Source organism: Ambystoma mexicanum, chromosome 3q, assembly GCF_040938575.1.
Source record: "Ambystoma mexicanum isolate Mex_15411 chromosome 3q, UKY_AmexF1_1, whole genome shotgun sequence".
Taxonomy (NCBI): Eukaryota; Metazoa; Chordata; class Amphibia; order Caudata; family Ambystomatidae; genus Ambystoma; species Ambystoma mexicanum.
Window position 1 is genome coordinate 785968890 of NC_090926.1, and position 18521 is coordinate 785987410.

An 18521-nucleotide genomic window follows, 5' to 3' on the forward strand; every position below is an offset into this window, starting at 1 on the left:
AGAAGTGCAAAGGCAAAGCAGGCGTGAGGATATTGCCAGTTGTGCCTGGGATAGATTGGACCTGTAAGGATGAGCTCACAAATCCGACTACGTGTGTGCTCACACCTTGTGCATATGCTACTCACCGACAGCCCATCCCTACCCTTGGAAGTGCCAAACCGTAAGCTAAGCAAAGCAAAATGGGTGACTACTCCCCCCGAATTTCAAGTAGCCTCTTCTCTAAACCAAATGTTCTTGCCACCCTTAGCTGTTGCCTATTGTAATTGACTGGAATTTAATGACTTCCTAACCCTTCCCCCTCATCTGCCAAAACACAGATCCTTGTTTTGCTGCACCTGGGATCTAATGTTTCAATGCTTGAGGGAGAGAAAGAGAGAAAGAGAGAGAGACAGAGAGAGAGAGGGAGAGAGAGGGAGAGAAAGAAAGAGAGAGAGAGAGAGAGAGAGAGAGAGAGAGAGGGAGAGAGAAAGAATGAAAGAGAGAGAGAGAGAGAAAGAAAGAAAGAGAGAGAGAGAGAGAGAGAGAAAGAAACAAAGAAAGAGAGAGAGAGGGAGAGAGAGGGAGAGAAAGAAAGAGAGAGAGAGAGAGAGAGAGAAAGAGAGAGAGAGAGAGAGAGAGGGAGAGAGAGAGAAAGAGAGAGAGAGAGAAAGAGAGAGAGAGAAAGAGAGAGACAGAGAGAGAGGGAGAGAGAGGGAGAGAAAGAGAGAGAGAAAGAAAGAAACAAAGAAAGAGAGAGAGAGAGAGAGAGAGAGAAAGAAAGAAAGAGAGAGAGAGAGAGAGAGAGAGAGAGAGAGAGAGAGAGAGAGAGAGAGAGAGAGATTGGCAAGCGCAGTGTGAGCTAGTGAAATAGGACCTGTATACAAGAGGCCAGTGGTGGGAGTTCAGGGTTGCAGGTTGTTTAGCCTTGTATACATATTATTCAGTGTGCATGTGTACTGCATGTAAACTATAGCAGAGTCCTCAATTGTAGACAGTTGTCCTAGGGGTTGATAGACTATTTATAATAACCATTGCCCATTTTGCACTGCAACCCATAGATTACAGACGGGTCCATTGAAAAATGTATTCCAGCTGTCACTTAGTAACTGACATAGCAGTCATCTCTGAGACTGAACCGAATGCTCTGACATTATTTTTATAATGTTTATGACTAATCATCCCTGCTGGTAATTGAATGGGCACCTAATTCGAATTCACATGCAATGTAAGGCTCTTTTATTTCTGGTTTGCACAAACTACGATCCTCCAAAGTACCTTCCATCCCACACCACTTTAAAGCCATAACAATGGCAATAGGCGCTGTACAAATCTCAAATAACATGACATTAGCGATGCACAGGGAGAAAACATTTTGTGCTTTTGTCTATTGTGCATGACGTGCATCCTTTGTTGAGCAGAAGACTATACATGATTCAAAGGGAACTGTGATGTTACTAAGTAACTGTGGGCACAGTGTGGATGGCATAAATGAGACATGTCACAGGAGTTTAAAATCAGGTGTAGAATCACTCTGTGCCATCATCCTTGGCACATGAGTGCCAGGGGACCACTCCTGTGGTGATAGTGTGTGGTACAAATATCCTTTAACATTAACATGAGGGAGCATGTCCAGAAGAAGTACCATCAAGTTACAGTCAGCCCTGAGTAGCGATATACAACATGCATGGGAGGAAGGAGCACAGAAACGGTTAGTGACTGTCACTGCCTCAGAGGGAAGGCATCCCACATTTGCCCAGCTAGGACATGATGAAGACTTCCACCAGGCTGGCAACTGCGTGCATCCGATAGAAGATCCCGAAGGGCAGGCAGATGTTGACAATGGCGATCCATATAGTGTCCCCATAGAACATCATCTCCTTGTCGTGATCAAATTGAGGCCTGCCACCAAATGCTGGAATGATCCAGAACTGTGAGGGGAAAAAAAGAGTTATTTGCATTGCAGTCACAAAGCCTTCTTGTTATCTGAGGGAGATAAAATGACATTCAAATGACACACCCATGAGGAGCATTACAAATATCATAGTCATTGCAATTATTTCGGGGTCAGAACCAAGTACATATTTCTTCACATCTTTTACTCATTACAAAACAAATCTCAAAGCAATCATCAGACAAATGCATCATACCAAATACTGAATAAAAAAAAGGAACAATAGCTGGTCAGATAGTCCAGCGAGTTGAGTGCTTACTTTGCCATCCGTGCAGAGCCTGCTGATGCAGGTTCCAATCCTGCTCGGGCCAAACTCAGCCTTTCATCCTTCTGAGGTCGATAAATGAGCACCACACACACACTGTGGTTAGTAATAAGCAGCGCTCAGATGCCTGAGGGTTCGTAGCGCTATATAAATGCAAAATTATTATTATTATATGTGCCAAAGTGTTTAGGGGGTTAATAAGTGCACAGTGTCATCTCATTCGACATTTATCCACAAGTAGTACAATACAAAAAACGAATTTCAGTATTCGACATATAAAGATTGGTATCCCAGTTTGTAAACAAATCTTGTAAAACCAGTTGTTGGTGTGAGACTACATTTGTCCTGATGAAGGGGCGAATTAATGGAATACAGTGATAGAACTTTTTGGAGCTGAACCCTGTACGATGGCCGAAACATAATGGGCCTCATTACTTCCCTGGCGGTAGGGGGTTAACGGGGCCGGTAGAGCTGCCGGCCCAGTTAACCCCCTACCGCCTCATTACGAGGTCGGCTCGCGGGACCCGCTAAGCAGACCAGGATGGTAACAACTGGGCCTGTCATTAACAGGCCCGTTGTTAGCATCATCCCCATTCCCATTGAGCCCTATGGGGGCTGAAATGGGAATGGGGATGTACCGGGTCCGGGTTCTTTGAATGGGGAAATACTGGGCCCTCCAAGGTTGGAATGGCCCAGTATTTCCCCATTCAGGGAACCGAGACCCGGGAGGGCGGAATGGGGGTAGCCATGCCGCAAAAAGCAGCATGATTACCTCCAGGGTCATAATGAGGCCCAATGTGTCGACAAATGATGTGTGTTGAAGAATGTTATTAATTGACATTAGTGATCGACTAGACCCCAAAGGGTGCAGACTGTTGATGTCGGCATCCTAGCAATCCAGTTGATTTATGGGTCGTGTTTTACTAACAATATATACAGCTGATTTTACGAGACTTGTATACAAATGGGATACTCATCTGTATGTCTTGAATATTCAAATGTGGTGTTTTGTATTGTACTTCTTGTGGGTAACTGTCGAATGAGAGAACACTATGCACTTGCTAAACCCCTGAGCACTTTGGCACATGTATTTTGCATTCTCAATTCTCTATTTGATGTGATGAATTTGTCTGATGGTTGCTTTTAGATGTTTCGTACTGAATAAAAGCTGTGAAGAAATACGTACTTACCTGTGACCCCGAGATAATTACAATTTTAGTGGGTATGATATTTGTAATTCTACTCATGGATATGTAATTTGGATGTAGATTTAATCCCGGTGGTTTAGCACATTATTCTATTTCCGGGTCCCCTAGTTTGTGGTCCTGGGAGGAGACCGCTCTATATAACCCCATAGGCCATCTTCATGGTCTGTGGCCCCCCTTCACTCTCTCCCTTGGTGTCTTTACTTTTTCAAAAAAGCCTCCCCAAGGGGCATCAAGGGCATCCTCCATCGACAGACCCTTAACCCCTACAACTAAAGCCACACTCTTCCACTGCCACTGCCTTATGATATGATAGGTTATTTATAACGCGCTTAATACCCATAGGTTTCTAAGCGCGGCTCCTGGGATCGAACCTGTGTTGCTCTGTGTCATCTTGCTTACAAGGCTCGCATGTTGCCGCTAAGCTATCCTCCCGAGGATTTATGCAAATCATAAATGTTATGGCCTCTGCCTCCACCTAAAGAGTGCACTTGCCACATCAGATAATGGCACTGACCTCTCACTATTCCAAGCATATGATGACACAACAGAAAAACGTCACTAAGGAAATGACCCTGTCTCTATCGCTGTCCCAAAGGATAAAATCACATGTGTTCCCCTGCCTTACCTTACAGTGCGGCCGGCAGATACTGAGCAACCGTCTCAAAACCCGCTGCCGCTTTTTCATGAGCATAACAAAGCAGGGTATAGTACTGTAAATATCGGTTGCACTTATGGGTCTTTGCAAGTTGGCACGCGTAAGTGACTTGAGGAAGTGACCCCAAGCAGCGCTTAGATGATAGGTGGGTATCAATATTACTGGGAGCCATTTAGCTCCTGTGTGTAGCCTAGAAGAGCCCAATTAGCGTGACACCACCAGCCATAGAGAGCTAGTCCTGACTATCTTAGACCAGCTTGTGTGGCTTTGGAAAGCACATAAAGGATCATTTAGACACATATAGAAGACATTGTCCCACATAAAGGACAATAAGCTAGTCATGTGGAAGTTAGATTTGCAGCACGCTATATACAAGCTCCTCACCGCCCACCTATAGATCCTGCTGCCTGGGTTCAGCATGACATCTGGAGAAGCTTCTGAATGGATTTTTTTTTCTCTTCTATTTTTCAACCATAAGAGTATGTCTGCTTCATTGTTGTACAGGTATCACATGCGTTCATCACCGGAACCTGCTGGGTGGTTCTGTCCCTCTCCTCCTGCCACACCACAACCCATGGGCAGCACCTGGGCTCTTTGTATGGGAATCAGAATGCTGTGGGTATTTCCTCTGGGTAGGGAATCACTGAGGAGAATTTATTTTGCACCCCCCTCCACCTCTCCCGAGAATAGTCCCCCATGCAACCCTGGGAGACCCGTTAAAGCTACCTAAGCGCGCACAGAGATAACAAACCACAGTGTCTACTTACAATGATGTTACTAAGAAGCAGGAACAAAGAGATCTCCCTCAGGAAGGACCTCCTCCAGCTGCCCATCCTGGACTGGATAACGAGGTGATGCTCCGTCACACGGCTCCTGGGTTCAGCCTGGGATGCTGCCACTTCCTGTCCATGAGCCTCACTGATCACTGAAGGGGTCCCGTTGTGCATGTCCTGGGAAATGCCATGGTTGGCGTAGGTAAGTTCTGGCGGTGCTTCTCGGTGGGAGTGCAGGGATCCCATCATCTGGGGGTGAAGTTCCTGGAACGGCTTGCGATGGAGGCCTTCAATGATGAAGGTGTTCTGGAAGGTGTGCTGTATGATGATGAGGAGGGAGTAGACCAGGTTGAGGATGCTCAGAAGGTCCCTTGGATTTATTGCCACCATGGCCACGATAGAGTAATAGGAAATGCAACACGGTCCCAGGGCTGCTCCTAGGAGGAGGACCACGTCCAATGTCCTGGTTGGATTCTTGTGATTGTCCATGAGTCGGTCGTCAAACCTGTAGAGGATTGACCCTCCAAGGGCCCCCAGGGACATCAGGGTGAGGCCGACAATGTTAAAGATGTAAAACATGGCAAGCGTGTCTTCCTTGGCATTGGAGTTCACCTGCACTTCATACACAATGAAGATTCCCAACCCAGCCACAACCAGGCACACGCCCATAGTGAGACCCACAAAAAGGGTCCGCAGGCTCAAGTGCATCTTAGGGTGGTCAGGGTGGTGGTCCATAAACCGCCCAACATTCTTCCACATCACATAGGTCATGGCGGAGGCAAACAGGCTGTACTCGATGTTGAAGGGGTATAGATAGTAGTAGCCCGTCTGAAAGATGTCGCAGATGTCGGTTGTGCACACGCAGTTGTTTCCTGCTCCACCCCCAGCTGTGGAAGGGAAAGTGAAAACAAGTGTTATTATGCCCATAATGTAGGCCAGGGCAGAAGAGTCTGTCTCAAATCTAGCCACTTGCTCTTCAAACTCCTAGGCACTGAAGGACAAGGCCGAATACTGACAGTTTAACATAGAGCCACACCCAGAGGCTTCATTTGTACAGCTGTCGACCAACTAAATGATGTTTGTAGATACTTTATATACCTCAATTCCTATTGTCAACCCCATATTACATTAAATAAATTGCACTTGTAAATGGAGAGTGTTGTTGCGCACCCATAGAGCAGGTGTGTGCAACCTTTGGCTTTCCACATTCTTTGGACTGCCACTCCCATCAGCACCAGCCAGCTTAGTCGATGGGAAGGGATCATGGGAGTCAAAGTCTAGCGGATCTGGAGAGCCGCAGGTGGCAGACCTCTTATTGTGGACTACCTTTAGGTCATTGCTGAAGGGAGGTCTGATTTGTTGGTAATCTGCGCATGGCCTTTCCGTTTGTCTGAGGGATATATGAAATCCGAACCCCCAGATCTGGAAGAACATGATACACATTGCTCGAATAGAGGCAACATGTTAATCTTATGAACAGTGCTCAACTGGCTCATAGGAAAGTCACAGGATTTCATAAGGGCAGCAGGGCTGGATCCGAGTCAGTCAAACGCAGAGCCGGACGCATTGCTGGCTTTGTCACAGCCCTATTGGAGTATCAAAGACTCAAAGGCAGCATGTGACTGATCCTAGACCAGCCCTCCCTCCGTGTCGGCCAGTTTGACCTTACACACTTCTCCCCATATCCCCAGCTCTGCCTCCTTCCACCAGACCCATATATTTTAGTAGCAAGGTTTTTGTTTCACGTTCAGGTTTCTGATCTCCATGAAATATTGCCATCCTTACTGCTCCCCCTCTCCTTAATGAGTTTGCCCTTTCTTTGTTCAACGCCCCATATTTCCTATATGGTCTTCCGGTCTCTAAATCCAATATGGACTGTGGGAGTTGGTAGCAGGGATGTGCTTTACCTCTCAGTTCAAAGGAGCGGCCCCCAGGATCCGTCTGGGTGAAGTTCTCAACTGGCTTTTTCTGGTACTGGTCGGATTGATGTATGGACTCGTCCGTCACGGCGGCCATCCACACGCCTAGGTTAGTGGTCAGGGTGAGCATCAGGCCGAACCTGGAAGAGCAGGGAGACCTCCATGAAATCAGTGTCCGCTCAACACTGCATGCAAAGACACACACGCACCCTTCGTGGTAGCAGCACCCAGAAGACAGGTAGCTTCACCAACGAGAAGACCTCCCGGTTGATCTTTTCTCCTATATACTTTGCATATCATATGTGGCTGTCAGTTCCAATCACCAGACAAAAAAGCTGATCAACACATGCCTGATAACCCCCAAAGGCTTTACATTTATCCCCTTGTCACTGCAAAAGGATCATAACCAGCGATGGGAGTGAGGTTGCAGAAGACAATAAGGTTAGTCAATGTTATCAAGAAACTGTACAAGATAAAGGAAATATTACAAAAGACAGTCGAAATGGCCGAGTTTACAGGAGACCACCAGGAAAAAGTACAGGGAGGATGGGTTACAGAAGAATATTCGGAAGCAGAGTAAAATGGGGAGATGTTAGACAGGAGGCCATTATGAGACAGTAGAGGATCAGAGATAGATTACAGGAGACCACCGGGAAACAACAGAGGGTCGGGAAGAGATTAGGTGAGACCATCAGGAAGCAGTACAAGATTGGGGAGAGATTACAGGAGACCTTTACCACAAGCGATCAATGGGACAGGGTCTTCAGATGTGAGAATTTGTAACTGTGATAGAGCCCGCTGGATAGAAGTGCCCACCAGTCTAAGCAATATTTGGGGACTGTGGATCTAGGTGTTCTCACTGATGTTGTGGTTTGCCTGTTTGGGGTTTTCAAATTTTACACTCTTGAAAATATGTGTTCCCGCTGTTTAATGTGAGGTTTTCCCACCATATCACCTGTAAACTGCCACTGCACAACTCCTTGAAAACACACACTCCCGGGCACTAATGGCATGGGTGCACCATAACAACGTAAATCTTTAGCCAAGTACAGCATATGTGTTAAAAATAGGCAGGGGTCAGGGAGGAACCTTCCGTAACCTTTTGTTCAAGGTGCCCAAATTGTGAGATGAGGTTCCCTAGTTAGCCTCTCTGAGGGCATCCCATGAACACTGCATGGAATTAGAGTAGTGTGATTCAAAACATCCACCTGTTTTTCTTTCAGTTCTCTGGTAGTGTGTCATGGATGATCCTATCAGAGGTAGCTGACAGGTCCCTGGGAATCAACCTTGCCAGGCAATGCTTATGAATAGCCACTAACAGCTCCACAGACATGTCTACAATGGTGGTCTCATGGCGGCAGGGGCAAACATCTTTACATCGAGACGGTTGTAATGTATATTAGTACCCGGCGATAGTCAAGCAGACTGCAACATGCATTCTGATTGGCTCTCGCCGGGTCGTTACCCGGCCGAGAATCCTTCGATTCTCAGCCAGGATTCCAGCCGCCTTGCATCAGTGGGGACTTTGGCAGCCACTCAGCCAATGACAAGGCTCGAAGCCGGGCTATCCCCCTTCCAAACCTCCCCATGGCTGAGAGGCTGCCTTCGCCCCCCACTGGGGACTCAGGTAAGGCTTTTTTTAAAAAAAGGTTTTCCCCTTTCCTCCCTCCTCCCTGCCCTCCCCACCCCACTTACCTTGTTGCTCCTTCATCCCCGGCAGGGGACAATGGCAGCCTCCAGCCATGTGGAGACTCAGAGCGGGGCCATCCCCACTCCGTGCCTCCACACGGCTGGAGGCTTCGATCGTCCCCCTCTGGGGACGCAGGTACGTATTTTGTTTTTTCTTCCCCTCCCTCCCAACCCCACTTACCTTCTGCTCCTTTCATTTTTTCGGGAGCGGATGCGATGGGAACATTTTCCCTTTCCCGGCGGGCATTTTCTTGGTCGTTTCTTTTTTTATTTCTGTCCCGAAACGCTGCAGCGTTTTGGGACAGAAAAAGATGCTTTTAGTGACCCGGTCACGCAGATATTGCGGGCCGGGGTCTAATAGCAATATGCCCCTCGCGGCGGGGGCATTACCGACTCTGGTAATGCCCTGTGGCCTTCGTTAAGGGACTTGCTTCGCTCGGGCCTATAACTATAGCCCCCAAGGCATCACCTGAGCCGGTAATGCCGCCGCTGCTCGGTGCATATTGCTTAAATAACTGCCTCCACTCTTTCCGTGACCCATTACCCTGTTTACTTGGTGAGGAAACCCCAAGAGGGGGCTGACGGAGGGTAAACCCCATCCTCATGTCTTAGTGTTTGAGCCATATTTCCTTTTTTCGATGGGGGCATTCGGCATACAGTGATTTGATTTTGCTGGGGCCACAGTACTCTGCATTCAGAAAGCTGCCGGGTAGGTGTCTAATGGCGAAGAGGGCTGCTACAAGCACTAGGCCAACTAGGTTGCTACCTATGGTGCAGGCCAGCAGGGGACACCAAGCAGTAAGTCTCACTCTTTTATAATGAATTACAAAACAGATCTAAAGCAAGCTGAGCTAAAGAGGCTGCATGATGCCCTCCTGCAACTGTGGGTGCCCTTCTGAGAAACACAGTGCTCAGGTGACTAGAAGCCACTAGCTTTGTAGTGGAAGCAGGTGTTTTGCCTATTAGCACCTGATTCTGGGCTGCACAACACATGGTCCAGCCGAAGTAAAAACAGAGTGGATTAGCAGGAAGAAGTATTGATAACACATAATGGCAGGTTAAGGGCACGCACCCCAGGCAGGTCAGAGTCATGGCAGACCCCCAGAGGAACGAAGGAGACACCTGCCAGGTAGCGGCATGAGGGAGATATGGTAGGCACCAGGGCCTTGTGCAAGTTCAGCAACAAGGAGTTGAATTACATTTTCCACACAATCTCAGGAAAGGTAAAAGTGTGTTGTGATTGCAGCCCACTTTTCCTTAAAGATTTTCATTAGCATCAAAAACCTTATAGGCAATACTGAAAGGGCTGCCTGTGACTACTGACCCCACAACTGATTGTTGTAGCGTTTGCTCTCACGTGGAGGTATATTTATTCATGCCACTTTAAAACTACTCCATGAATAAATAGACTTTATTTTGGGCACCCATGCTACATGCAACTTGCCATTCTTTGTACCTGGGGGAACTCTTGATGGCAAGCATTATCTAGCATTTTTTGGAAAGCTTCAAAGATAAGCTGGCCAATTGATTTTCTATTTTCGGTGCTAACTTTCAAAGTAATGCTGAACTACCCTGAACAGGACTTACGCCTGTAGGCCAGTGTATGTCTATGTAGCGAGGGCATAAAACTAAGATGAGAACATGTGCATGTTGAGGGTAAATGCAAAGCGCCCAACCTGCCAAAGTTGTATGTGTGTCATCTGATGTTAAAATGCTGATTCAACATTACATTTAAAGTGAAAGGTCTTAAGCTAATTGAACATTTTGGAAGGTGATTACATAACACTGGTATATTGATGGCAAAAAAGGTCTGGCCCTCAAAATTAAGGTCACTGAAAAGCAGGGGTGGAGCAACAAATAGGCCACTGAGAAGACACCTAATTTAGGGAATATTGATCATCTGTTGCATGCATTGTATTTGCACAACAAAGGTCAATATATGCTCCAGATGAGTTACCTTGACCTGCAGTATTAGGACTTGCCCATTGGCTGACCTATTCCTAGCACAGCCTAATAGTGGTGAGTGTGTGTGTGTATGAAAAACAACTGCAGTTACTGCCCAATCATTTTTACCTGGACCTTCAACTCCCACTCAAGTAGTACAGCCTGCAGTTAGCTATTGAAAAGAACGAGTGCAGAAAGTGGACAGGTTTGTGCAGTGCCCCTCCTGTATCCATCCAGCTCACCAGCCAGAACACTGTCACGGGTAAGAGCCGCCATGTAAAAGAAAAGCTCTCTATATGCCTGGGAGATGGCCGGCTGCATGCAGCCAGCACACATGGTGTATGTATCTGTTCTTTGTGAATTAAGCTTGCACTGGCATGGTCAATGTTGTCCCAGTTCTGTCTCTGGGGGTAGGTTGACCTGGCTCTGACGATGCTGTAGCTATAAAACTGTTCAAGGAAAACCTTGACTGGCCTTGCAAATGCTGTATCAGTGTGTGGGGGATACTTGTTCTGTTTGTGCTATACACGTACCCATCTACAAGAGACCTTTGCACATTCCCTTGCCAACTGTTGCTCTGCTAATGCTGTACTTGTGCATGTTTGTAAGGGAAACATAAACAGGCCCTGGCATACTGTACCATCCGTTTGCATGGGACTTGCACTGGCCCTGCCCATGTTGTACCAGTTTGTGAGGGAAGCTTGCAGTGACCCCGCACAAGCTGTATCTGTTTGTGAGCAAAGCTTGACCTGGCTCTCTCTGTGCTGTACATGCACCAATTTAGGGTTTTACCAATGCTGCCCATCTACCTATTTGTCAGGGAACCATAGTATTGTCTGTAATGTGTGTTTAATGTTCTTGCACCCACTTGTGAGGGAGCATGCAAGGGCCCTGTTGACATTTTTGTGAGGAAGGAATCTTCCCCTTGCCCATGCTGAACTATTCATGAGAGAATATTGCACTCATCCTGCCCATGCTGTATGAGTTGGAGTGGGAAGCTTGCACTAGCCCTCTGTATGCAGATTTAGTTCAGTACGACGTCCTTTCATCGCCAGGCATTTCTACGCCTGCATTTTAAATGTGTAAAGCAGGCTAGTCCAACATTTTTGAATGTGGGGCCGAAGCATTATCTTTTTGTCACCCAGTGGGCCGGCGAGCCAAAAGTCAATGACCTCACCAAAAGCAGCATATTAAAAAGCGATATTGTGTGACCTTTGACACAATAGCATCACGGGCAGTGATAGCCATGCAGTCCCAAAGATAGCTTTTGGTGTCAGGTGCAGTAATCAAAGGTTAGTTGCTTGTGATTTCTTTCAGTGTGTATGTGTTAATATTTTCCTGAAATAGTGGGGGCGACCGAGCGTAGCGAGGGAGCTACAAGGATCTAGGGAGGGTTTGGGGGGGGTTCCCCCCACCCCAAGAATTTATTTTCAAATATGGGGTTGAAATGGTACATTTTACAGCAGAAAAGGTGACCAAAAAGCCATAAATTTACAATTAGATCTAAAGGTGAACATGAGAATTCCATGTCACCAACAGCAGACAAGAACATTTTACAACACAACACGTTTTAATGATGAATGTGTCCACAGTGTAAGACAGCACTGTCACTGATGTAACACATTGTCATGCTGGTTGTACCCAAAATATGCCTCTGTAGCAACATGTCTGTGCTGGCTGTTCCCAATTTAGGCCAGCATTGTCCGGTACAAAGCATGATTGATGCTGCCTGAGCATGTGCAGTGTGCCCAATACATATGGCAGCTTCTCTCTGTATTACACATTACTTCTGTGGTAATGAAAGAAGCACATGCTTCTCCATTGACTATCCTGCTCTCCTCACTAAATCTGGTATGGAAAAGTTTAAAAAGGACATCCTGGTCTCCAACCCAGGCCTCCCTATTAATGGTGGCACCCGTTGGGATGTCCTCTTGGCCTCCTTCCACTCCTCTAAGGCCATCATTAATGTCTACTCTAATGGGACTGTCTTGGTCCAAGGCCCTCAGGCCAACCTTCACCTCTTTGATAGATGCTTCCCGCGCCTCATCAACTTCCTTTCCTCTCCTGCTGTATCCCCCTCCTTTGTCCTCGGCTACCTTGCCTTCCCCCTCCCTCCCTGCCCCCGCTCGTGCTCCTTCTTCACCTCCGCAGGGCGTACCTCTGATCTGTACCCCTCCCCGGAAGTCCTTCAAGGATGGCAACCTTCTCCACATTGCCACTCTTAAGTCTCGCTCTGCTGTCAAACATTCCTCTGATATCTGTCGCCTTCTTGAGGAACTGGACCCTGATGTCCTCTGTCTCACTGAGACATGGTTCACGGCCAGCTCTGTCACCAGCTTTGACACACTCTTACCTGACGGCTACAATATCCTCTCCGTACCCAGGCCCAACCGTGCTGGTGGGGGTGTTGCCCTTATCTTCCCTGAGTGGATTCCTGCCATTGTCACTCCTACGCAGACCTACTCCTCTTTTGAATGCCTTGTCTGCCGACTCTCTCTCTCTCTCCTAGCCATTCCCTTACTGTGGCTACTATCTATCGGCCACCCGGTCAAATTTCCTCCTTCATCTCCGAGTGGACGGACCTCTCCTCCTCACTCTTGTCATCAACCACTCAACTCTTCTTTCTTGGAGACTTCAACATCCACCTGGATGCCTCCTGTCCCCCCTCTGGACACTTTCCCGACCTCTGCGACTCTCTCTCACTCTCTATTCTCCCGTCTGAGCCGAATCATTCTGCGGGGCACACTGTTGATGCTCTGATCTCTTCTGACCTTCCCCTCTCTGTCCCTCTCTCCACTCCTCTCTCCTGGAGTGATCACTTTCTCCTATCCTCCCTCCTCACCCTCCCTAAGCCACCTTCATCACTGCCACCCTCCTTCTCGGTCATCTGACCCATGAAGCGCGTGTCAGTTGAGGCTTTCGCCGCCACCTTCTCATCCACCCTCCCCGTTCGGCTGACTCCCACCCTGACACAGCCCTCTCCACTTTCCACTCTGCTATATCTGATACTCTTGATATCCTTGCCCCTGCCATGAGAATCCGCCTGAAGCCCAAAGCCAAATGTAACTCCTGGTATGACTCGGATCTCGTCACCGTAAAACACAAGTGCAGGGTGGCAGAGAGGAAATGGCGTGCTACATGTTCATCCTCTGACAAACTGGCCTGCCGCCTGCTCCAAAGGCAATACCGGCTCTCCGTTCTCACCAAGAAGAGAGCCCTTATCCAAGCCCGCATCTCTGCGGCATCTAACAACTCAGCTGGACTCTTTAGAATCTGCAAGGAACTGGCCAACCCTGCTGCAGTCTCTACCTCTCTCCTGTCCCCTCCCAGGCCCTCTGCACGGCTCTGGCTTCTCACTTCATTTAAAAAACTCAGAACATCCTGTCCTCACACTCCTCCTATCACCTTCCTCCCTCTATTCCCTGCTCTTCCTCTGGCCCTTCTGCAGCCACCCCTCCTCCCACCTTCTCTGCCTTTCCCCTTTTCTCTGCTGACAAGGTTTCTAGACAAGTCCGATCTATGAAAGTCTCGCCAAAACAGGTTCACCCCTGCTCCTCCAAAACTATCAAGGACCACATCGACTCCCTGGCCGTTGTCCTGGCTGACTTCTGTAATCACTCCTTCGCCTCTGGAGTCTTCCCATCCCCCCTTAAGCACTACTCCCTTGTGCACCCTCTTCTTAAGAAACCCTCTTCTGACCCCTCCTGCCCGGCTAACTATCCCACATTCTCCATCACTCCCTTCCTGGGCAAGCTCCTGGAGAAACTGGCCATCTCCCAGCTTAATCTCCATGCTGAATCTGTTGGTTGTCTTCATGACCATCAGTCTGGCTTCAGAGATGCCAGAAGCACGGAAATTGCTCTCCTGAACATCCGTGAAGACCTGCTCTCCAATCTTGACTCTAACACTCCGTGTGTTCTCATTTTGCTCTATCTCTCTTCTGCCTTTGATACTGTCAACCATGCCATCCTGCTCAACCGTCTCCGTGATAACCTGGGTATCACTGGTCATGCTCTGGCGTGGCTGACCTCTTTCCTCTCCAATCAACCCTCCCAGGTCCAACTGGGGTCCTTCCTCTCTGACATCTTTTTCTTTACCTGTGGTGTCCCCCAGGGATCTAACCTCTCTCCCTGGCTGTTCAACCAATATCTAGCACTCCTTGCCCACCACATCGCCGCTCTCTGCCCCAACTTTCTGTGCTATGCGGATGATACTGAGCTCATTTTCAGGCTACCCTTGGCCTCCTCCTCTCCTTCTCTCATCTCTGACTGTCTGTCTGCTATCCAGGAATGGTGTGCCGCCAATGACCTCTACCTTAATGCCAGTAAGACTGAGATTCTACTCATCGGCACATCCAATCCCTCCTTCCCTGCAGCTCTCTGGCCGGCCTCTCTTGGCCCTCTTCCTGCTCCTACCTGCAAGGCAAAAAACCTCAGGGTCATCTTCGACTCCACACTCTCCTTCTCTCCTCACATATCTAACGTCTCTAAGAAGTCACACTACCAGCTGCACCTCCTCAGAGGTATTCTTCCTTTCCTCTCCTTCCCCCAGAAGCTCACTGTCTCCAGAGCCCTGGTTCTTTCTAAGCTGGACTACTGTAACAGCATCTATCTAAATCTGCCTGCCTCTACTCTCCACCCTCTTCAACTTATCCAGAGCAGGACTGCAAGACTTGTCCTATTGGTCTCAAGGCCAGGGAACGTATCACTCCAGGACTGAAATCTCTGCACTGGCTCCCAGTGGCTGCAAGGATTAACTTCAAAGCCCTCTGCATTGTCCACAAGGCCTTTTGGGGCCTGGGGCCAAAATACCTTCAACTCTCTCTTCCTAAATATCTTCCTTCTCGAGCTCTTCGCTCATCCGCCTCCAACTCCCTCAGGGTCAGCCGCTTCTCCAAGCAATGAGTTGGGGGGAAATCTCTCTCCGCGGCAGGGGCTTCCCTCTGGAACAGTCTTCCTGCCTCCCTGAAACTTGAGGAGAACCATCTCCGGTTCCGGAAGCACCTCAAAACCCTCCTCTTTTCTTCTGCTTTCTCTCCCCCTCTACCCTGCTAAATTTCTGTCTGAAACTACACTGAATATGCAACTGGGCCACTCTCACCGATCTCGGTCCCTGGCCCAGCCACTCTCCCCTTGCACTGCCTCCCTGGCAACCCCTGCACTGCGGGACTGTCTCTGTATCCCTACAGCCCCCCTTCCCAGCACTTGTCTGCACTTATCTTGCACTTGCCACCAGCTGGCCCTTATTATTTATCTTGTTATTCTACTACCCCTGTACTGCACTTTCCCCTCTACCTTTCCCCTTGCACTTTCCCTTCCCCTCTGCCCATGCACTTGTGCGATCTGAATGACACCTGGCCTAGTAAGATCTTTGTCTGTCTTCCCTTTGTCCCTCCCTCCCTGCCTCGTCGCGCCTTGAAACACTTGTGTATAGACGCGTTACAAAGGCCATATCACATCATATCATAATTCAATTAAACAGATAAAATGTGGAAAAGCGATCACCCAAAGGTGAATCTAATTGAAGAAATGCAATGTGAGCACAATCTTAAAGTATGCAGAAATTTTTTTATTGCATTATTAGTAACTTGTTGGTAACCTTTCCTGAACAGGTTAAACCATGCAATCAAAAGAGAAACCGAAGTAAACAAAAGTCAAAATAGTGGCCACAGTGGGTTTTATACTACATCTGGGATAATTTGCTCCATAATACAATAAATTATGCCGGTTGAGGAGAACAACAACATGTTTTATTTTTTATGTCGTGATTGTGGCCAGAGTCGTCCAGCCTTGCATTGCTGCAAATTAAAGGCATGGCTATTAACCAGTTCACATGTCATTATATGTTGACCCGCATAAGTGGGGAGGGCACATTTTCTTTCATGCTGCATCTTTTCCAATCAATTCCACTTTAAACCCCTTCCATGGCACTGGTGATGAGTTACTTCACTATGCAGATAATAGTGTTGACCAGTGTTGCAGAGTAAATATTCTTTAAAATGCACAATTGGCATCCTATTTTACTAAAAAAAATCCCCTTGGGTGCTATTCAAACTGGGTGATTTCTGTTCGCCATAAGCAACGTTTTCTTTTGAACCAAACCCAGGACAGCTCCTGCAGCTCCCCTCTGAAAGCAGTTGGGTGGCTGCATGTGTGTGATGTTAATAGGGGTATTTATTTATTCATGCAATGTTTGTCGGATACCTGTATATTTATTTATTTATGCTCAGACTGCATTATTTTTTTAATTATTTTTTTAAAGCATTTATATTAATACAATTTTCACTTAACAATCCAACGATTTGTCTTTATCACCAAGCCCATTTTTTTGTTTTTTGTTTACTCTTGAGCCTCGCGGGCCACATAAAATGGCTTGGGGGGCTGCATTGTGGCCCGTGGGCCGTATGTTGGAAAACCCTGGTGTAAAGAATAACGAAAAAGTTAATCATTTTTTTTTTGGGGGGTGGGAAAGGGCAGATAAGGGTTTGGGGGGTCGAGTATAGTTAAAAATAGGTCGGAGGAGGTATTGGGGGCAGACCACCCTCACACCAAAAAATAAAAAAATAGATGAACTTTTTCATTATTGTATACACGTTTAAAATGCAGGCGTAGAAATGCCTGCCAATGAAAGGACATAGCACCTTTAGTTGTTAGGGAAGGTTACAGTGACATGCTCTACCTTTGTGTGAGGACATCTTCCACTAGCCCTGCCCATGCAGTCCCTGATAGATTTTGAAGGAAACCTTAACTAGCCAAGTCCAGGTTATTCCTGTGTGTGGAAAGCTTGTGTTGGCCCTACCCATGCTGTCCTGCATAGGCTGTGACTGTTAGAGTTGCCCATGGAATAAGTTGTCATAGCTGCTATTCACCTCCCTATTTGGTAACATGCAGTGTTGATGCCCATTGTGTAGCTGTCAAGTGTCTAATGTAAAATGGCAATCCTCCTCCCTGGGTTGTTCCTGTACTTTGTGTGGTAATCACTTTTTCAGATGTTACCATATTGTTCCTTTCCTGTATGTCAGAGAAGATCGATTTTCAAGTGTGCGAATAAAGTTTGCACAAGGGCCACAGGTTTTCCAGTCCTATACTTATTTACTGAGCTAATGAAGTGGTGTTGACTGCTTTTACCAAACACAATTATTGACTTTACACAACGAACTGTCTCTTACCAATTCTTTTTTTTTCCATGGGGGGCATTTCATGAGAAATGGCTCATTTTAAAGAAAAATTTTTAAACGTCCAGCTGCACAGTGCACCAAACCCCCTATTTAGGAAACCTGGTGAAAGCAAAACTTCGGCCAAGCCTTCCCTGGCTGCCAGGCTGGGGGAATGAGCCAAAGCCCCATTTTAGTATTTTTTTTTTTTTTTTTTTACATTTGTATAGCACACAAACAGCGCTGTTACTTGCAGGGAGCTTAGTTACAGGAAGGAACATTTTACAGGGAGGTAAATTTTACATATTTTGCATTGATAACACAATAATACAGAATTACAGTATCCTACGCTAAAGGCAGCCCATTGGCGATAATCAACCTGGCCAAAGAACTTTCACCAGTTGGATTTCTCACAGTGCCAGATAGTACTTTGGGAAGCATACCACATGCGAAGGGCTGGTAGGGTCAGTCCCATTTCTATTCCCATGCCAGTCCCCACCTCCCCCCCCCACCAAATTAGTTCCCTCTAATTGGCTGCAAATGGACAGACGAGCAAAGGGTATTTCTTTGCCATCTCTGAAGGAATGGGTGCGTGAGCGGGCTTCCAACATCCCGAGTTAGAGGTGGCAGCTGCCAGCCGCAAACACCCTCTGGCCTTCATTGACTCGAGCAGCGGTTTCTGCTGCTCACATTAGTGAAGGCAGAATGGATGCAAGTGGAGGCAGGGCAGAAGTACAGATATGACAAGCGCAGCCAGGGGTAGCTCCATATCCAAATCAGCAGGGCGGGGGGCGGTGGGGGGTGTATTGGCTTTGATCCAGTGGGGTTGATGGAAGGAAGCAATAGCCTCTGCCCGACACACTTCATATAGATTCCTACTCTACGCCATTTAAGAGGCCCACAAATGCCCAGGCACGGGTGTGTGGGATGGAGGGAAACTGTGATATGGGGGTGTGTGTTGGTCATTATTTCCAATTCTATATGT

The 18521-nt window shown here is 47.5% G+C and overlaps 1 protein-coding gene across 1 annotated transcript in view; it reads right to left on the reverse strand.

Moving 5' to 3' along the window:
• Positions 1–1736: 1736 nt before the first annotated feature.
• The window catches only part of OTOP2 (otopetrin 2), a 124921-nt gene continuing 108136 nt past the window's right edge, over positions 1737–18521 (reverse strand). Inside the window, exons 4-6 of the mRNA XM_069604547.1 lie at positions 6807–6890; positions 4826–5792; positions 1737–1907 (exon numbers count right to left, since the gene is read on the reverse strand). Coding sequence (XP_069460648.1) covers positions 1737–1907; positions 4826–5792; positions 6807–6890 — 1222 coding nt within the window. The remainder of the gene's footprint in view (positions 1908–4825; positions 5793–6806; positions 6891–18521) is intronic.